The following is a 21,950-nucleotide window of genomic DNA, read 5'->3' on the forward strand; positions in this document are numbered from 1 at the left end:
CTCTGAGACAGAAAGGGACAGAAAGGGAGGGATCTAAATAATGGAGTTTGGAAGAAAGGAAGGAGAAAGAATGCAACATGATTTTTATCAAGACAGCCACATGTATCATTTGGAAGCAGTGCAAATGACTCAAAGTACAGGATCGTTAACAATTTCTTCAGGTGGGCCAACAACAACAAAAAAATGCTTGCAGCAAGAGACTCAGCTCTGATGTGCTGCTCTAATCGTTAGCTCTGCTATGCAACCTCCCCTCAGGAACAGGCTCCCCACACTCCTCTGACACAGCCATTTCTGTATGCAAGGTGGCAAGCACCTCCAGGAGTTATCAGCTGCCAGTCTCCAGATGACAAACACGCACAGTCTGATTCATGCTCCTACAGATACAATCCTTCACTTCCTGTGCTTGCAGTGACAGGCACCAGGCAATTTATTTTCATAGGTCTTGAGGACTTTTCTGTCACAAGTCCAGCAGCTACTAAATCCCAGCCAATATCTCCACTCCGTTTGCTATCAGATGTTACAATTGCAGCAGGAGTTGTAAGCAGTGGATCTCCAGCCTGTAGGACCTGCGTTCACGCAGTTGGAACAACAGCCCCAACCCATTCCTGCCTTGTGTTTATACACACTCACACACACCCTGCCTGCAGAAGTTTTGGCTCTTTCAGTACTGGATTACTGCCACACCCAACAGTTGCTCTTCACCGAAACAGCCAGTCACCAACTCCAGAGAAAAAGCAGGGAAAAAAAAGAAAGCATTCAATGAGCCACTGTCAGCTAAAACATCTTTGCCTACAGCAACTAAGTGGCTATGTGAAAATAAATCAACAGAAGTGACTGCAGCACCAGGAAACTGTTTTCACCCTTCCTGGCTATTTTCAGTTTAGATTTGTAGGGGCTGTTTTGCATTGCCTCCTCCCTTCAGTGTGGACACTGGACTTATATGCAAGACCCTGCAGCTTAATCAGACACTGCCACTGAAGGAACGGTGTTCAAAAGAATATAGTTGCCCTTTCAGTTTCAATAGATTGTGCAATTACTTTGCCTCAGCTGACATGATGGTATTCATTAAGCTGCAGTAACATGTCTTTCCAGAAAATCAATGTTAAACAGACAAAACTTCCAAGGTCTCGCTTCTTGCTTAAAGCAAGAGCATTCCAGTGGCTCTTGAGCCAACAGGTCATTTTCTCTGCTCTCTTACTCAGGAGTTGCAGGGGTGTAATGTAGGAGTCACATAGAAGTGACACAAGCCCAGGCTTTTAGCAGATGAGAGGTCCTGCAAAGTGATGTTTCTCTTTTTCATGATAGACAGTAAGTCAGAGAATCAATTAAAGATCCACTCACCAAACGGTCTCTTATCTGCATCAGTGCAGGTACAACATTCCCAGGTTTGATGACAGCAGGAGGGCTAATGCAAATGGCATCCCAGCAAGAACAGTAAGAAGTCACTGCTTGGCTTTGGGAAAGCACAGATGAGGTCTCACTGCTCAGTGCTGTACGGTACCATTAGCCACTCCTAACCTGCCCTCCTCATTGTGAGCTGGGCAAGCTCAGCTTAGTCATGTTCAGTCGTTTATCTCAAGTTAAGACTCCACAGACAGATACGGCAGAGAAAAACAACAGTCATGAATAAAAATCCAAGTGCTTTGCTACTGAGTGAGCCGTAATGTCAAGTTACACATTTCGACATTCGCATTTTGGGAGCTCAAAGCAGAAACACTTGAGTTCTGCCTAGGCATTTGAATAATCTTGAAAACATAAATAATTAAGTTAGAAAAATGCAATGAGAGCACTGAACACTGCAAATCCTTCAAGCCCCTCTGTTCTATCAGGCAGACATCTTTTATTTTTGCTTTCCTTTATCTTTGGTGGGGGGTTTCTTAACTGTTTCCACAGCCATTTTCTGACAAGGAAGACTTCATCTACCACTCTGCTCTAAGCCTGATACAAACTGATCCTTTATCTTTAAATACACTGCTACATAACTGAACCCATCACCTTTTATTCTCAATTGTATTTTATCTTAATGGTATTAATACTTTACAGAAGCAGGTGGAGGGATGAGGCAGGGAACAACCCTGGTGTAAGATTAAAATAGGGCAGAGATCAAACAACTGTATTCCAGAATTCAAAATAGATTCAATTAGACCACATGTTATAAAACCTAAACAAAACGAAAGACTAATTCACTGTTTGTTACAATGCAGACAACAGGATGGAGTAAGAAACCTGGTTTTACAGGTCTTTTTCATCTCCAGAGCAAATTTCTCAAGAGGGAGTTTACTGGAACTATAGCAATTAACACAGTCTAGTTCATACGTTCTGTGATTTTGGAACACACTTATTGTAGATGTTAAAACCACTATGAGAAAAATATTTCTGAACAGTCTAAAGCTCATCTGGACAATCAGATTAAAGATTTGTAAAAATAAAAAGGATACAAAGAAAGAGTGAATGGCAATGAATTATGGACTGTGTCTGAAATTTAAGACTTTCTCCACTGGTTTGACTTTATGCAGAAAATGCAGCCAGGCAGAACTAAAGCAAATTGGTTTAATTCCCTTGAGGAAATAGGAACAAATTTTCCCAGCAACTTTCAGCTACAAGCATGCGTGACTGTAAATTTGGATGGAATGTACAATCAGTAATCTACAAGCCAGTAATAAAATGAAACATTAGCCTTTCCCTACTGCTTCAGCAGTACATGGGCACTGCCAATTAAAACACTAGGAGCAGGTGGAAAGGAAATGGTAAAATAAAACTAAATGAAGTATAAGATTATTTGATACTTAGGTCTATAAATTCTTTTGGACTGGGTCTCTCTTTTCTATTTATACATGCACAATGGGGCCCTAGTCTATAGTCGCTGCTGGAGACAGAGGTTTTTTCAGACTTTCAAAACCTGAAACAAATGGTCAGCTCTGAAGCCATGAAGGCAAACCACTTCAGAAAAGAAAGCTGGACAATCTAAAGTGCCTTCCCCTGAAATCTGCCAAAAGCATTAAACCTATATTTAATTTTAAGCAGGAGGGCTAGTTCCAAAGAAATTTAAGTGAAGGCTCAAGAAGTTAAGCATGTGCTCCACCCCTTTGCTGAATTAGAGCTGCAGAAATAATTAGAATCCTTCTAAAAAGGCCAATATCAAGAGGAGAAAAGTGTTAACTTTAGAGAAAACAATTAAACTGTCATGATGAAAAAGCAGCTGTCTTAAAGTCTTGGAAAAGTACAAGTAATTCAGAGGAGCAGGGAAAGCTCATAAAAGCACTATCATATTTCCATCAAAGAGAAAACTAACTTCCTAATCTTATTCTTGGCCTTCCAATTGCTAAGATAGAGGGTTTAGACAAATCCCAATGTTTTATAGAATTACTAATTTTTTGTAAATATGTCTCCTGAGAACAGTTAGTCCAATCAACTTTCAAGAAGAATGCACCACATGAAAGAAATGAATGGTAAAATGAAGCAAGAAAGTCTTCCAAGAAGTATTTTCTGTGCAGTTTTCTGAGTTCTGTCAATCCTCTATCCCTCCAAGCAATTTTCTATGCACTTCTAAGTCCTGTCTCCTGAAAAGTCTGGCATTAGCAGCTGCAGTTAGCCTGCACTGAACTAAAAGAAGACTCCCACAGATCAGGCTGCCAGGCATGCCTCAAGGTGTTATATCTTTAGTAAAATTAGTGCATACAACCTGTTATGAACCCTTAACACCATAAAAAACAGAGTTACATTTCCAAAAGAAAATTCTGAATTGAAAGAGGACGAGGGTGAAAAAATGCAGTGTTCAAAAGCAGAGTGTTTTATTCCAACAGAACAGATCCGCTGAGGAATTTTAATGAATATTTCCCCAACCAGTAATCAATTTTATGCTGTGTGATTTAGTTCCTCTGTTCACTCTTTTCATTTACTCTAGGGTGAACATTAACACCTATGTCAACAGCAGATCCCTCAACAGAGAGTATATCTAATAGCTTGGGTAGAGTTTCTGTCTGCTGTTTTGCTACTACAAAGCATTGCAGTCTTTTTGCCCTGAGTTACCTGTGCAGAGGAGCAGATCCTGAAAGTATCCCTTCCCACACGAAGACACACATTGCCCATTCTTCATTAGCAGTGATGTCTGGCACGAGGAGCACTCAAATCCACTGGTACAAGCTGAGCATGTTTCATTGCAGGCTTCCAAGAGAAAGAATAAAAAAGAAAGATGTATTAATCCTAAATGTCTTGATGCAGCAAGATTCCTCTGCTCTGACAAAAGGAGATGATTTTGTCTCATTCTGGCAAAAGAGTTTGAGAATTTGCACTTTTCAAGGGCTTCCACCTGAAACCTCCTGAAGTCTTAATCTCAGGGTTACTATTCAGTATGTGCCTGAATGCTTTTCCAAACAAAGCCCGGCCATCTCCTTATAATAAGCCTGTGGGATCTTGCAAACAGAAGCACAGCAAGGCACAGAGAAGACAGTCATCTGACAGGGTATAACCCCTTGCAGAAATTACCTAAGCAAATCCCCCCATCCTGGTAGAAGCCAGTCTCACATGTCTCCACGCAGCGCCCATTCTGCAGCTGCCTCCCTGCATCTCGGCAGGTGTTACAGTGATCGAAGGACTGAGAGCAGGTCAAACAGTCTGGGTGGCACTCGACTGGCACAAAGAAAAGACACAGGTAAAAACTATCAGCAGTGTTTTCAATTAGAAAGACACAAAACAATGCAAACTCCAAAATCAAAGTGAAATTCATTACTTATTTCTATTGGTGGTTCAAGGTGTGTTAGTTTTGGAGTTGTTTTTTTTTCCAAGATTGCATGAAAGGGGTAAATATTATATTGCTGTATTCTAGTATGTGAAAAGTTATTACACAGACTCGGATTTTCTAGACTTTTGATAAAAAGTATATTCATTGTCCACATGGTTTTCTCAGTAGTAAAAACTGTAAGCCATCAGTAATTAATGGTCAAAAGCAAACTGAATTTGAGTTTCCTTCAGTCAAATCCTTTAATAGGTCAAGACCATCTATGCCAGGTCAGAGTACAGGTGTCAGACCACTCCCCCTCCAGTCAAAAGCTTTATGTCACAGCACTGTAGCAAGCATTTCCTCAGCACAGCTACTTTCTCAAATGGCGTGGCTGCTCCCTCTACAGAGGCCAAAAGAAGGACTACTTTTGCTTTACTGCTGAGATACTTTTGCTTGTTGGAAGAAACACTGCCCTGAAAAGTCAGCAAAAAGGATCCCTGAAAACTCTCCTTCAGTTATGCTAAATAACCTGCAAGTTTCCTGGGAGATGTACCTAAGAAAAGAATCAGGAATTGAACTACAGAAGACATACAGAAGGTAACAAAGAATGCACAGCAATGAAAAGAAGAAATGAATAGGAGGCTCTGTCTCTATCCATTTCTTTCCAAAAGCTTTCCAAAGGTATATGTAGCCTCATCCTTCCAGTCAGACAATGAACTGTCTACTTGGAGTGGTACAGAAAACTTCTCACTGCTCCAACCCAAATGTTCTCAAGTGAGAGGGTATATTTGCTGGTTATAACATAAATACAGCTATGCTTAGGGCTATATGCTTTACACTGGCTGAGAATGAATGGGTTTTCTCTGCCTGCTTCCCCCAGCACATCTGTGAGAAGCAGCAATAAATTTTTACTGGGTTTAACGAAGCAGATGCATTAGGGACTGATGCTGTAGGCTCACAGATTGAACTGCTGCAGGCTAGAATTTTGCATTTCTTTCTCATCCCGTCCAATACATAACAGAAAAAGACAAAGAGAAAGCAGCAGGCTTCAGTAAAGGAAATTTCCAATTACCTTTAGGACACAAAAATGCAAGTTTGGCTCTGTATGTCTAATACCATGACTTCAAAAACCTGTGCTTTCCAAAATGCTACCATTATGGAAGCTAAATGAAGAGGCCAGATTTTCAAGGGCAACCAGTACACAGTGGCACTTCTTGATAAGAAGAACAGAGGGGTCCTGAGAGCACTTTATAATCTGTCCCCTCTTTAGGAGCTTGTGCAGATGCTGTTTCCATTTTGAAAATCCAGGACGCTTTTATCTGAACTGTCCAAAACCCATTTTCCTCACTTCTCAATTTGTAGTGCTTTGCATTTTTATTAGCATGCAGTAAATAACAAGCTTTAAAACATTAGGATGGCAAATGTGCCAAGGCACTCCTGCAAATGACAGCATAATTAAACTGTGAAGCTATTTTCTTTTTACTGAGATAAAACATGAACTGGAGCACTCTGATAAAACCAAAGTTATATGAATGCAACAAGAAGAGCTACCAACATGAAACATCAGGTAACCACAGCTAAAGCCTACTATGAAATGTAAATCAAGGAGAATGACAATATCCTGGAGAAAAATGAATTTATATGCAAAATTAACATATAAGCTAAGGCTAATTTTTCCAAATAGTTATTAACTGTCAGCCCTTCAGCCCCAGGTGAGCTTGTGGCATTAACAGTGTAAGCAAGTTCTTTCTTGTTTCCATTCCCAAGAAATAATTAGGAGCCCATAAACTCCAAAACTCATGTTAGGATTCAGAAAGGAGCAGTCTCCTGCCTTATAGAACTCATGTTGAAGAAAAAAGAAACACAAAACATTTCCAAAACACCAACCCCAAGGAGAAACCCTTTTGCCAAAAGAAGCTATCATTTAAATCAGGGGAAGGCAGTGGGGGCCTTTGGATGGAGCCCTAAACCTCTCTAAGAGCCCTAATTAAATTATATGGAAACCAGCTAATTAGCAACTGAAAACTGAAGACAAGTTAAAATTCAAATCAGACCGGTACTGAGGAAGTGAGGGCGGCAGGGATGTCAGAACAATCCCTGTGCCAGAGGTGTCTGCAACACACACGCTCCCACCCAAGAGGAGTGACAGTAAGAAGCGGTTGATGCTGGGTCTGTACCTGGCTGGCAGTGTGGGCAGCAGTCACCTTTTGCCACAACAGCCAGGCTGCCCAGCGGGCAGGGCGGGCAGGAGCGCTGGAAGCAGGTCACCTCTGCGTCCCGGCATTCGCATTCTCTGCATGGCCCTTCTTCCCATTTCTCTCCATTCTGCACAAGAAACACCGAATGGCCAGCATCAGTAGCGAAGGAGAGCCTTTGCACGAAGTGATTTTGCCGTGCCTGGAAATCTCTGGGTAAATTGCAAGGCTATATCAGAGCTAGTAGTAAATGAAACATTTCTGGGACTGTTTCAGCACTGAGGCCTGCTGACAGGGGACAGCACAGCTCTGTACCATTAACCCTCTTGCCCTCTTTGTCTTTCTAGAATAAGGCTGCCTGCAAAGCACCTACTAAGAAGAGTTCTTGGCCCATGAACACCTGAACACACTCCTTCTCAGAACTCCCTCCAAAGCAGGGTGTTTTTCAGCTAGCATTAAGTCCTTTTGACTTCTTTACCTCCCTTAGTCTTCTCTGACTCAAAGCATTTTCTCCTGTCTCCAAATTTTGCTGCCTCACATGTCCACTTCTTTTTCACAGCCCGGTCAAGTGCTTGAATATGCTCTGTATCTGAACAGATAGATACCTGCAATCTGTCTGAATCTATGTCTTTGCATCACAACCTTTTTGATACACTTTACATCTTTTTCTAACTTGCATGGCATTTTGTTTCCTCTACTCCTCTCTTCTATTGCCTGGTTTTCCATCACCAAGGACTGGCGAAAACACTACAGACATGAAGAGGGATCACCGGCTTTCTTCAAAACTACCCATTGCACCTGATGCCTGTCTACTTTTACCAGTTGATGGAGGGGAGGGATCTCGAATCCAGTGCTCCCCTCCCAGGATCTGCATCCCTTGGTCTGCTCAGAAGGCCACCGAAGCTGCCCTTAGTGGCTGAGGCTCTGCTGGCACCATGTGAGGAACTCAAAAGGCAGAAAAGAGACAGCAAGCATTTTAAATGCCCATAAAGCTTTTGTGCCAGTTCCTCTCTTAAAGGGATAAAGCACAAACAGGAATAAACCTGACACCTGAATATGTTTTACCTCACCTGGGTCAGAGAAAGAGATCTGAGGAAAGGAAGGGAAGTAATAAGCATTAAAAAAAAATCAAAACAGTATTAAACTTCCCTTTTCTTACATCTGTTGGCAAACAGCAGCAAATAGCTGCAGTCCTCATCTGTCAGAGCAATGAAAAGTCCATTACTGGTATATTTAAACAAAAATATTTAATGTTTTCTTTCTGTTTAACTTCAGAAGGGAAGTTCCTTGAAAATATTCATAAAATAACAGATTCCTGTTGCAGTAAAAATTATAGTCAGTGGGATACATAGGCAGAAAGCTATACATTGCCCCAGCTCTGTAGCTTCTACTTGATAGGATTAAAGTCAGGCATCTTTAACTCCATGAGATGTGCAGGAAACCTAGGAGTACATTTATTAAATATTAAAGGGAAATGATTGATTACACCACACAAAGGAAAGAAAAACTTAAACTATGCAGCAGATACACACATTATTACCAAGTGTGTTCTCTAAATTGTAAAAGCAATCTGCAGATAATGTTAATGGATTATTTTTCTGCCATACTTGCAAATAATATCCTTCTCAGAACTGGAGAGGGAGAACCAATTCCTCCAAATCGTCATGAGCAGAACTCAGTATTACTTGCTCTAAAGTACCAGGATACTCACAGCTTTGGTATGTTCGTTGTAAACACAGTAACTATTACTTGAAATACATTCAGGACAGCACTTCCCATCTAAGTGAATTAATTTTTCACCCTGTGAAGAGAAAGGTTGAAGCAATTCAAACAGAATCAACACCACCAAAAATACTGTGGAATGCGGAGGCAGAACAGCTCTTGCTTTGGAATGCAATCTTCAATATCTAATTTCACCTTATCTTCTCTCTATCCTACTTCATCTCTGTAGGTACAGTTTGAAAAATGTGCTTAGTAAATACTGCACTTGCAGAACAAACCTCAGAAAAGGCCAGGAAATTCAGTGATAAGACCATTACTTCATCCCTAAATCCTGCAGAGACACCACCCCCCCACCCCCAGTATAATCCACTGCAAGTACAGAGAATAGGGATGACATATTCTTACTGTGGATCACTAGGATTTTACTGGACCACTGTCACGATTTCAATGCATAGAATTTTGAATGTTGAACTTTTTTTCCCCAAGAGAATTTCAAAGCACATGCTCTATTTATTCTAGATGGAAAAAACCCTGTTCTTTGTTACAACTGTACACCTCTACAGAATAAATAACTTTGGTTTGAAGATATAAGTTTAGCAGCAGGAGAAGAGAATAAAGTGCTCTAATGTGTCACAACTTTTTGTGCCCAAGTGGAAGCTGAATATTTATAAAAGATGGAGACTCTGTCCTAGGAAACCCGGACACAGCTCAAAAGAAACAGCTTTGATTTCCTGACCCGAGTAGCTTTTCTGGACCAGATTCTCATTCACTGTAAACACAGGCAAGGTAATACATACTAGCCAGAAAACAGACAAATTAAAGTTACAAACTAATGACTAAATTAGATTTGTTGCTGATCTGCACCAAGCACTTGTTTAATCTATGCTCATTAAATGTCAGTGCTAATAACCATCCCAAATATCAGTGGGCATAATCTTCCTCGCTTTGCAACCAGGCTGATTACTTACCTGTGACAAACAGAGAAGTGGTGACCATTTGTTAAATGTTTGTGAGGGGCTCACATACCTAATGAAACCACATAGCTCACACCGGCTTCCATTTCAGCATGTTGCTGCTTTCTTCCCATGGCTCACAAAATTCAGTTGAGCATCAAGTTTACCAGACAGCTTTGCTGATTTACACTGACTGGGCATCTGTTCCAGAAGTCACTCATGGATATTTTTCACTGTGCCACACTAACACACTCACCAATTTCTGTATGTGAATTACTTTAGACATAGACAGGGCAATAACAGCATCGGTCACTGTTAGTTTCACCAAGGTAGAACAATTAAGCCAGGCCACAATCTGGCAACCCTCACGCATTTCTGAGAATGGGTGAGAGAGGAGAAACAGTATGGTTCTTAGTCATTGAAAGACCACACACAGCCTAAATCTCTCTCTGCTGGTTCTATACATTTTTGCTCTTAATTTATTACTTCAGAATGCCATAGGCAGTGGTTGGATGTCATGTCACTACTGTGTACTGTAAACTCCCCACCCCTTCCCACATCCCCACATACATATATAAACACACACTGTAGGAAAACTGAGAACAACTAGCCATGGAAAATGGCTCACCTAGCCAAAAAAATGCAACCATGCAGCTCTGCCAAGACTCAGAAAAGGGAGAGGCTACACGAGATAACTTGTGGCTTTACTGAAAAGAGATTCATCATATTCCAGGTTGAGAACGTGAAAAGGCAGTGATGGACTGGGAGGCAAAAAGAGAAAAAAATGTTTCACGCAACCTCTCTCAAACATGTACACACCTACACCACATGCACCATCCATAACTCTCAACACCCTAGCTCCATTTCTTCTAAATATCAGACAGAATTCTGCAGCTTGCTGGCTGTACAGAAGTCACACTGCACCCTGCAAGCTCTTTCTTACTGATCCTGTAGTTTCTAGGGCTGGCAGGACTGCTAGCATAAATACTCCATCGCCAGCCTACTCAGGTAGGCTGCAGCATCCCCTGCTTAGCACCCATGACCCATCCTCCCCTGAACATCATCACAAGTGTGCTTATTTAGCTGGGGTGCTGGCCAAGTGCTCTAGCAGGATTATTTGATGCTCTGACAGTTTGAATGGTTTTGTTTGAGTGCATCCACTTCAACATCCATAGCTAACGCAGTCTGCCACATAACTTGTATTCCTAGCTCATCAGTAACCTGCTGAAAAGGGCTTTTTGAAGATTAGGTCAGAATCACCACAGACACTTTCATTTGACAGTTGCTGGACAGGTTTGTTTGAAAGAGTTTGTAAGTTAAACCCCTACCCTACCCTCACGTAATGCTGCTATACTCTGTCGAGCTGTCTAGGATTTGCAGTTCATATCTGTGGCCTCATTACAGTTTAAATAGGATGATGTGACTAGAAAATTAATAGTGCCTTAATGAAGAGATGAATTCAAATGCTCCTAGCTTCACATCAGCTCTGATTTATTGATACAGGTGCCTAAAAAACAGACCTGCAACTCAAAAAGAACAAAGCAAAGGAAAAAAAAATATTTCATTTGCTTTTTGAGTAAATATTTTACTGAAATTAACTAATGCATACCTTGTACTACTGAGGTAAACTATGACTGAACATGGCTTGAGGAAGCTAGTTTATCTTAAGGGAAGCCATGCAGAATAATAAATCCTTGGGCAAATATCTTCTATCAAATGGAACCATAACTCTTGTCTACAACAAAGGACACTGTCTTCCTCCTTCTGTCCTCCTAACAATCACATTTCATTCAATTAAAAATTGCAGCATACTCTGACAAATAATACCACTTGAGCGTTCACATGGGTAGTTACCTTTGAGAGCCTGAGTCTGAAAAATTGCTGCGTGAGTGATAATTTCTGAATCCCCAGGTTTGAACCCTACATGTTAACATCTCAAGCTATTACTCTGTAAAATATCCCTGGCTTTTCTGAATAATGGATTCTTTGTCAGTACCCAAGATATGAGCATGAATATTAAATAATTCTCCCTACTGAGCCATGACAGCATGCCATCATCATTAGTGTAAATGATCCAATTTACAGACATAAGCATGCAGGAAGCTAACTGAAACAGATGCAAGTGCACAAGATTTTATGACAACCACGACTTTCCACCCAGTAAAATCTCTCCACGTAGTTTCAGGTCAGCAGCAGTAGTACAGCAGTGACACGAGTTTGAGTCCCACGGTCAATGCATTTTTGCTATTTAAAAGGCACAACCTCAGTCGAAAAAGCATACGCTTTTATTCCTAGATACATCCTCTCTGCATGATCATAATTTGGGACCCCGTGTGTGGATTCTCACTTTTTTGAGCACTCATTAAAACAATCTAATCCAGTGAATCCAGTATGTCCAAACTTTGGCTGGACTTCAGACACAACACAAGGGTGCTGCTACTCAAAATTTAGCACACAGGCAGGCGCCAAAAAAGCGTTGCCACTGAGAGAGAAAACTCAGAAGGCTACAATTCCTTCCCTTCTCTTCATGACACTGTAAAGTAGTAGGTATAAAGCAAATAGTAGCCCACCAATTAAAACAGATGATTCAGTGACAAACAACATAGAAGTCTTATCCCACTGCAAAAAGGCAATTCAAAACATAATTGTATGTGTGTGTGTGTGTGTCTGTGTGTGAAGCATTCAACCCTATCTAATGCATTTTGTGCATCCACTATAGAGCAAATATAACAATCTGGGGAAAAGGGGTTAGTTTTGGAGTAAATAGCACTGGGAACTTACCAGCTTCACTTCCATGCCAAGAATGGCATGGAAAAAACGGAGACAAGTGGAACGCTGACTTTCATATCCAACTACCTTACTGAAGCCCACTGTAGCATACAGAATGAGGATAAAAGGAACATTTCTTAAGCTTTTTACTATCTCTGACCTGTATGTCTCTCACCATGCTCAGCTCCTGGTAAAGCTGGTGGTCAGTGAAACCTCTGAGCATCTGACCTTCCATTATAGCAGGCAGAGAATAGCATGGGAAGGAATCCAAGTTAAATTAGTCACTGATTCACACTGGCTTGTTTCACAATGCAAGCCCAGTCAAACTTGAATGGAAAATCCAAAGCTTACTCTGCTTTCCTGTGAAGTGTTTTCAAAGTAATTGCACAAAACAAGCCCCAAGAGAAGGGCAGGTTCTTTGAGGGTCTCAAGATGTCAGTCAAGAAAAAAGAAAAAGAGAGGGGAAAAAATTACAAGACTTGACAGACACTTTTCTTACCTTGGCACACTTTACTTTGGCACACTCTGCTTCCCGGCAAGTGATTTGCCCTTCATCACACAGGCAGAAGTCACAGCGAGTACTATTCCACATCTCACTGTGGTACCTGACAGTGCCATCATAGAAGCAGTTGCCTTTGGAAGACAGACACTCCTGACAACACTTCCCAGGATGCTGCACTTTGTTCTCCCCCTACAAAACATCAGCAATCATTGAGCAGGACTGTCTGAACCTGCTGGCATGGGCACAGTGATATGTGCAGCCAGAGTATCAGAGGTGAATGATTTTTAACTACCTTCTCACAGGTAACAGTGTCACAGGTCTCTCTCAGACATCTGACTTCTCCTCTGTGACATGCACATGCAGTGCAGGTATTTTTTTTCCACTGTTCACCATGCTGTTCAAAAAGAACATGTATACAATTGTTAAACACTTTTTGTAAATAACCAAGTTCTTTCCAGAAATCTGTGCTGCTTATGGAATATGATGGCTCCTTCTGTATGTCTGTATCCAATAATTAATTTTTGTTAAAAAATGCTTATCTCTACATGATCAGCAAACAGGAAGAAGAGGTATGAGGTCTAAATGACACTGTGGTCTGTATTTCTGATTAATTGTAAGAGAGTGACATTGGCAAGGCCTTAACTTCTATTATTAGCAAAACATAATCATCAACAGAAAATCCCACATACTTAGATTCATTAAATAATGCATTAAAATAATTTCAGATGATACAATGAAAGCTATAAATACTTTGACCTTCACAAACGATTTCTAGCTTTCCTCCTTCAAAAAAGTGTGAAAAGAAAGTGCCTAATCTGCTTCACCTTGCAAACTTCCTTTCTGCTTGCCAGTGAACTCTTACCAAGTTCTAATTTCTTTCAACTTTTCTGGCTTTCTAGAAAGGAAAAAAAGCAATGGTTGTACCAAGCTATCAGTGCTGGCAGAAAGTCAGATGTTAGGGAGAAGGGAAAGAGAGATGTGCCAGAACTTGTGAACAACTGCATTTTGGTGTGGCTTGTCAAATGTTACCTGGTACACTCTTCCTGACACTGAACAGGGCTTTGGGACACATTCTGGGCAGCATTTTCCAGGAGACATAACCATAACTTCATCCTAAACAGAAAGCAGGAGAGACAAGTAAAATAAGAGCATAAACAGTTAACATGGGGCTCAGCATCACTGCCTGGAATTCCAGGCACTTGATATGTGTGATAACCCACAGCCACTCAAGGCTTCATTTTGGCTCCAGTATCTGGGGGCAGTCTTCACAGCAGGAGATCAGTATAGAAAGCTAGAAAGAAAGATATTTCCTTCATCTCATTTTTCTGGACTTCTTTGGATGTTAACTGAGGTCCAAATACATAGACAGGTATATAGATGCAGATAAAGACACACACGCACACATGTGAGATAAAGTACGTATATTCAGGTATACAGAGGAAAAAAAGTTTATGTAAATCTATGTAGAGAAGCGTACTAAAGCATGAGATGGAGGAGAGGTTTTTTTCCTGGTACTGCCACACTTTGAATATGTAATTTATGATTGCCTTCTCTCAGGCATTTGCACTATTTTAGTTAAACCTATACAACATAACTGTCTGTACAGTTTTAAGACTGGATTATTCTAATTTAAACCTTTCATGACTGATTTAAATCGCATTGGAATAGGTTCTTCACATCACTGACAATTCACATCAATATAACACTTTTCGCATGCATCGACTTCATCTATCCAAAATGTGTCTTGTAGTTCCCCTGCTACAATTTCATGTACATCCAATGATTTGGAATAGTATTGTTTACCAGCACCTCCCTCCAGCTGCATCAGGATGACTGAAAGACTGACTTGCGGACTGAAAGTAGCATAGAAATGCCAAGCACTATTATCTTATCTGCTTTGTTGGTCAAACCACTAACTTTCAAAGAAAGAGTGGAAGACTTTGTGTAAAAGTTATCAATGACAGATTTCCCAGCAGAGCTAAAAGCATTCTTTGGTGAATTTTGGTAGGATGTGTGGAGGGACATTCAGGTACGCTCCTGCATGAACAAGCATTTCTGAAGTTCCTCTCCCTCAGCACCAAGGGAAGGGCACAGTCATCTGAAAGATGGAAGATGAGAGTTTAATACTGAGAGAATTTATGTATTTACTTTTGACAAGGAGTGAAGAATGAAGGAAGTGACAGAGATAAAGGCACATGCAAGAAAACATTAGGTGTGATTGAGAACAGAACAGGATCCTTGCACATCCTGCTAATGTCACTTCCACTGGGCACCTTAGTAGGAAATATTTGAAACAGCATTAGAACTGGCTTTCTGCTGCATTAACTTGGATGCTCTCAGCTGATTATTCTCATATACATCACAGCAACACCACAGCCGTTTCTGTTTCCACAAATTAAATCCTAATGATTAGCTGATTAAACATTAGTGCAATCAGTCAGCAGGTAATATCAGTCCATTTGGAGTGGGAAAGGAGGAATCTAAAGCAGGCACAGATTTGTTTTAATGACAGTACTTAAGTCAACAAATACTAATTGATGTCTCAAAACAAAGCAAAACACAATTAGCATACACAGAAACAGTGGGTTTTCCTTCTATCAAAAAAAAAGTGTTAATTGCACAAACATCTGGTCCAGTGATAGAAAGCTGGATAAGCATCAACAGGATGAGAGTTTATGACTACTGCTTTTGTTTTTCTCACTGCTACAGGGAAGTGTGCTCAGCCAGAGCACACATTTCAAGGGAGCTGCTGGATTCATCACTGGAGTGTGGTAATAGATGAAAAAATATTTGAGAAGTCAGCCCCTAAAGCATAAAGTCAAGGTCAGAAAGAGAGATTTCCAGGGAGCCAGTTCCTGCATTTCCTTAGCATGGCATGCTGTTGTAAAGGACTACGCCAGGGTGCTGAATACACTAAGGTAGCCAAGAAAACTGGTACAATGGATCCAACAAAAAGAAATCCAAAGACCACATTCACACCCTTAAGCACTTCCAAAACAATAACAAGAATTCAAACACTAAGTCACTTGTATAGAGCGTGGAATACTGTGTATAGTTTGCTGCCTTTACTAACCCTGTGTTAATGCTATATAAAATCTTGTAGTGTTTTGGCTGGGTTGATCACTGCATAAGTGCTAAGAACTCATCATCTATCCACGCAAAGACCTTGGAGACAGAAATGTCCCAGTTCTCTCAACTGGACTAAACCATGAGTCACTACTTCAGCTTGCCATCTTACTGTTTTGTTGATTTCTAAACAAAAGCACAAGTAAGGCATAGTGCTCTGCGAGTTTTCTTTCAGATGAAGTTGTCTTGTATTTCCAGACTCTTTAATTCAAAAGGGGAATTTCATTCACATTTAACTACTTTCAAGTGTATTTCTACAGTTCTTGTAAAAAAAAAAAAAAAGTAAACAAGACCTGCAAACCAAACTTTTCAGCTGTAAACCAAACACTGAAATTTGTGAAGATAAACCTCCATTACAAATCTTGTAATTTCATTCCATCCCTCACAGAAATAAAAATATTTCCTAATCAACCCTACATAACTTCGTTAGTATAAACCAAAACGCAGTTTCTTTAGACAGCATCTGTGCTTAATTAGCCATCAAAGGCATGATAAGAGTAAAATGGTGGGGAAAGAATATATTAGGGAAGAGACAGACAGCACACATACTCTGACAGACTTAACCATCACTCCACATCATTTCCACACATCAAAACTGCTTTTTCCAAATCACCCACTTGCCACACAGAAGATCTGCCTGCTAATTTGTACATGTGCATGAGAAATGGACCTTGTCAAGGGAAAGACAACGGTCAGGAGTAATGTCCCCAGAATTCTGATGGGTCCTGACCTGGCTGCACAGTAGAGGCTGGCAGGAAGCTGTGAAGCACTGCATCGCGCCATCCCTGCAGACACATTTGGAACACCGACCAAGTCGCCAGTCCTCACCATCCTGGAACAAGCGGCCATCAAAGGAGCAAGGTTCTAAGATGAAAACAGTGGATAACTTTCTTTTCCAATGGCCTTTAATCCTTTTCCATCACGCATAATTAAAACACAGATTTTGTGCATCTTAGAATTCAAAATTCTGGTTTGGCAAAGCAGGTAATGACAGTAACAATTCCACCAGTTTTCAAGGGCTTTAGACTTGTGAATTAAGAGCTCTGGATGCACTTCTCCCACTGGACTTCTATGAAGAAAGAGGTATCCAACAGCTCAGGCATTTTTGAAACTTGCAGTCCGTGTCTGCAAGAGTCAAAGTACCCTCAGTACATAGAAAATATCTGCATCTTTTTTTCCAGATTTTAATCTCCAAATAAAGGACATACTAGGCACATCTGCTGGCTGGCTAAAACTTATCACTTCCTCTTGGCCTATGGGTGAAGCCATTAAAAATGTAGATATGGTATCAGGACAGAAAGATAATTAAGAGACACACTTGATGCCAATGTCTTTCCAACAGAACTGAACAAGAAAAGAAAAGCTTTCCAGATTTGTGACTTGCTGCTCAGATCAATGAAGTCAGACAGTATCACATGTGATACTTACCACCGAGGCCCACACATTTGGGACAGCAGGATCCCTCCTCAGTGTATTGCAGCTCCCCTCGTCCACAAGTGAGGGCTGGGCAATCCGTGGGGGTGCAGTTCACCCTCCCGTGGGCACAGGAGCACCAGACACATCCAGAGCTGGCCCACTGTGTGCCATGCTGTGGTGCACAACGCAATCAAAGGCACAGAAAACACATGCATGAATCCAGCTGCCAATGAGACCTATAAATACATCTTCTCCCCTTTAAGCCCCCCTACACTAGTGTTAACTTTACTCTTCTGTGGACTCAGTTCAATCTTTGCACACTGCAGCCCTCACTCCTGGCTGCACTGTTGGGGCAAAAAGGTAAGTTAATACTGGTGAAGCAGCAAACCTGGAGATCAACCTGATTTTCCTTCCTGCTGCAGAGTGGCATCCAGCAACAACCCACTGCCTAAGACCCAGGCTATTGGACACACCCCCTCTCCACTACAGTTTCTGTAGGGCAAACTCTAAATTTAGACACTTGTTCTCTTTAGAGAAATGTTTAACAAGGGCCCAACACACACCTGACCACAAGGTAGTCAGGTGAAGACCTCCTGCTCCACATACTTAATGCACTCATTAAGTAAAATCTCATTCGATTAGTTTATTCATTAATGCAGAAACAACTATCTCTACTTGGAGGCATAGTAAGGAAAAATTGGTCCCAAGAAGAAACATGCTGGTGTATTGCAATGCTCCTGAAGAAATAGAGTGTTAACTTTCACAAAACACACAATACTGAATTAGGCGGGGAGTAAAAAAGCTCTGGCCAGATAGAGGATACAGATTTTCTTTGGTGGAGCTACCACTAGGGCCAGTGTTGCTAGCTAGATACTTGTAAAACAAAGGTCAAGTCATAAAGCATTACAGTAGCTCACTGACAAAAGAGAAAACTTCTTCCTTCAGGAAATCTCTGCCAACCACCAGGATGAGACTTTACACTCACAAAAAAATTGTTTAACGAACACCTCACAGTGGAATTAGGGTGTGACATATGACTACAGGTACAAATATGCCTATAATCCCTGTGGGGATGCTTACTTATTCACCTGACTTTCGTCTCAAGGAACAGGCTTACGGAGAGTCAAAAGACAAAAGTTGCAGCAAGAATACAACACAGCAAAATGCAGCAACAGCAACAAGAAGAAATATAATGTAGCATGATATAATATAGTATCACCCAAATCACAGGCACAAAGGAATATGAGAAGATGATGGATGTGCTATCCCTCCTATTCCAGTCTTTGTCTACCTTGTAACAGATTCATGCTGGCTATGCCTCATGCTGAAACAGAGGGTTACAACATCCATCTCAGGTACAGAGTGTAAGGTCCAGATATTCAAATGTATCTGGGTACTTCAGCATATTTCTTAAGATCTGGATCTGACTTGCCTCTTGTCAAACAAGTCTGTAAGAGACCAGACACAGGCTTCACCATTAAGCCATTTTTCTACATCTGCCTATTGTTCAACATGATTCATTAACTACTACCCATGAATCTTTATTTTTTTCTCATCTGTAGACACTTACTGTTTTGGCCTTTCAGCCTTTCTAGGTGAAACTACATCCTGAAACCTGCTTCCTGAATAATTCAGGATTACAAAATCCATAACCCAGGTCGCACAACAGCAATCAATCTCTACCAGCATAGATGGCTGCTGAGAGAAAAGCCTTCTTTCAGGATAGCTAATGTCAAGTTCAATGTGTTTTGCTCCCCTCCTAACATTACTATATTGTCTCAATCATCCACAGAAACAGTAAAGCAAGTGAATGAATGAGTGGGAAACTTTCTCTCCTTAAGCCAAACAGGACATGCTCAGCGACACATTCCCGTTTTGCAAACCCTGCCGACCAAACTCCTGTTACACTACATCATCTGATAGTGACAGAATATAAGCCAAATTAACTATCCTTCTACTGCATGTCAGCTAAGCACCCTTCACTGATGTGAACCAAAGGGCTAAAAACTGGAAAGGATTGCCCCTGCCACGGAACATGACAGAGCACTCACGCTGTGAATCTGTCCTTCATGCTGGCAAGATCCTTCAGCTCGGGAGGCACACTCAGGGCAGCACTTGTTGGGGGCTATTTGGAGCACTTCTCCCTAAAAAGATACAAGAATCCAATAAGACAGTTCACATGAAATAGACTTTTAACATGAAGGCAAAGGCTTGCTGGATCTGGTGCTCTCAGTTTAGAGAGGAAATGTATTAAGTGAAATATATAACAGTGCTACACCAGATCCCTTTGTTGAGAGGTGGCACATCAGTTTGCTGTATTTGACAGTTTATCATTAAAACAGCAGTAGAATTTACACCCCTAACGGTACAATTAGGAAGCCCCAGCTGAACTAGTTTTCAAAGCAGAACAAAGAATAGAAAGCACTATTCAAGGCAAAAACCCAAGATTAGTCACTGAAGGACCTCTGAGAAACGTGGGACAGATGTAATTTTCTCAACAGGTAGTTTTCTACATGTACAGGATGGGTATCAGTTTAGCATTTCACCACAGCAGAAGTGCAGCTGACAGGCAGAATGAATGTGCATTCATTAACTGTACTTCTTTGGCTTAATAATCACTGCTTTTTTTAAAAAATAACATTACTTTAAAATTAACTGAAAACTACTGACCACTTCCAAGCACAGCACAGTCAAGTGATGCTGCTACCACTTTGCTTTGCATGTTCCAGGGGTTTAGCAAGCTGACCACTTGCTACAACCTGTTTAGCAGCAGGGAAAAAAGATGACGCTGATGGAAGCAACTCATCACACAAAGGGCAAACTACAGCAGTAAAGACATCAGCCAACACTGGGAAGGATCACAGACTCCCGTCGCTGAAAACGTCTCCATGGACTCTCCAAAGCAACGCTTTCATGTTCCTCCCAGATGAACGTTAAACACCCCAGGCCTGGCACAAGACCCACAGACAGGATAGCATCAGCTGTGGGAGGCTTTTATTTTGCAAGGGTGTGTGTCACTGATGGCAACTGCACATGAGGGCCCCCCACACCACCTGAGGTACCACTGATCTCAGTATTTTCCTCCCACAGTTAATGACAAAAAAGGACCAAACAATTTTTCTGATGTGAGCACAGTAGCTAGAGAGAGAGAAAACAAAAAAAAACAAAACATGAACATTGAACATGTCAGGTTCAGGAAGTGAAATGTAGAAAAATGTTATCCATGAGATCACCTTCTTCAAAATGTTGCAGAGGTGTTTCTCAGGAGACATGCTTCATCCTTTCCACTTTGAAAGGGTACAGCCAATGTCTAAGGGATACCTGCTCAGAAGGGAGTCATTATTTGTTTTGTTATAATAAGAAAAAATGAAGGCACTGCGATGCCAAAAAATTGTCTTACCTTTTACCTCTTTATTTGTATGATAAAAATGACACGAATCATTTGAAATGTCACAAGTTTTTCCTTCTCTGTTTTCTAAAAGAAACATTTTGATTTTTCAAACCGAGAAAAAGTTTCTCACTTCAAGGTTTCCTTCAATGCCACGTTTTTTTTGGAGGTGGGAAACAAAATTAAATGTTGCTTTTAGCTTAAACCACTGAACCCTGTTCAGCTGTGATCCTGCTGTGGAGAAACTGTTCTTAGTTTTGGTTTGCTTTGGTTTACACAACAGAAATGCTGTTTGTTGATTTTCCACCTACTCAAAATACTCAGTATGCACAGCAGCAGGTTTTACATACAAATGTTTAGAACACCACTCGGTATGCTTTTTGCAGAGACTGCCTGGTTTTATTTATGCCTTGTTGCTGTAAACAAGATCAGCAATATTAGCATAAATCATCATAATAAGCAGGTAAGAAAGAAATCATGGAGGGGGATGGCAATTTCTGACCTTGTTCATCAGTAGTTGGTTTATGCTTGAAGAATAATCGGGTTTTCTTCTTCTGAGATCCTTGATGATCCTTTTCAATATTTAAATGGCCAGACCTTTATGGAACACTGAAACTCTTTGTCTTGAAGATTATCCAGGTCAAGGAGTCACACAGATTTGTTTCACACTATAAATCTGTTTGCCTTTATGAGCTTTAAAGTTGCCATCTTTTCACTTATCCAATTCTTCAAAATGAACATCTAGCCTGCTCATTATTTGGTGTGCCAGGACAGCACCCTTTTTTAATTTCTCACCTCTTTAGCACAAAAATTCTGAATATTTCAGTCTTGCTTTAATCAATACACAGTGATAATAATGGGGAAAACCAGCAAGAATCAAAATTATTTCCTCATTAATGCTGTCATATTGCAAAACATTTTAACCTGCTTCATAAAGCCATATAATTACATTGGCAGTGCCTCTTTAAAACACTAATTTTCATTGTCATTCATGTGTACTACCCCAGTAATCCAGATGCTAATGCAAGACCAATTCCATGGCCAATTAGCTGTAACCGTTAATGAAGGCTCAGACAGAGAAAGATGAACAGGAGACAATGAAAGCTCAACAACGATCACAAGGCAGAAGAAACTGAAAGACAGACAATCTCAGCTCTGT

General features: G+C 40.8%; 1 protein-coding gene across 5 annotated transcripts in view; it reads right to left on the bottom strand.

Moving 5' to 3' along the window:
- Nucleotides 1–21,950, bottom strand: part of FRAS1 (Fraser extracellular matrix complex subunit 1) — a 177,290-nt gene that overhangs the window by 89,853 nt on the left and 65,487 nt on the right. For 4 of the 5 annotated variants that reach the window (XR_012633576.1, XM_074905273.1, XM_074905270.1 and 1 more), the window contains exons 4-13: nucleotides 19,455–19,547; nucleotides 17,416–17,575; nucleotides 16,718–16,851; nucleotides 13,891–13,974; nucleotides 13,154–13,255; nucleotides 12,859–13,050; nucleotides 8,627–8,716; nucleotides 6,898–7,045; nucleotides 4,486–4,629; nucleotides 4,030–4,164 (exon numbers count right to left, since the gene is read on the bottom strand). Coding sequence is in view for 4 of the 5 variants with exons in the window: in XM_074905273.1 (XP_074761374.1) it covers nucleotides 4,030–4,164; nucleotides 4,486–4,629; nucleotides 6,898–7,045; nucleotides 8,627–8,716; nucleotides 12,859–13,050; nucleotides 13,154–13,255; nucleotides 13,891–13,974; nucleotides 16,718–16,851; nucleotides 17,416–17,575; nucleotides 19,455–19,547 (1,282 nt within the window). In the remaining variant the exon portion in view is untranslated. Of the gene's footprint in view, nucleotides 1–4,029; nucleotides 4,165–4,485; nucleotides 4,630–6,897; nucleotides 7,046–7,965; nucleotides 8,005–8,626; nucleotides 8,717–12,858; nucleotides 13,051–13,153; nucleotides 13,256–13,890; nucleotides 13,975–16,717; nucleotides 16,852–17,415; nucleotides 17,576–19,454; nucleotides 19,548–21,950 lie in introns of all 5 variants that reach the window. The other variant, XM_074905272.1, reaches the window with a different exon arrangement.

Source organism: Athene noctua, chromosome 4, assembly GCF_965140245.1.
Source record: "Athene noctua chromosome 4, bAthNoc1.hap1.1, whole genome shotgun sequence".
Lineage (NCBI taxonomy): Eukaryota > Metazoa > Chordata > Aves > Strigiformes > Strigidae > Athene > Athene noctua.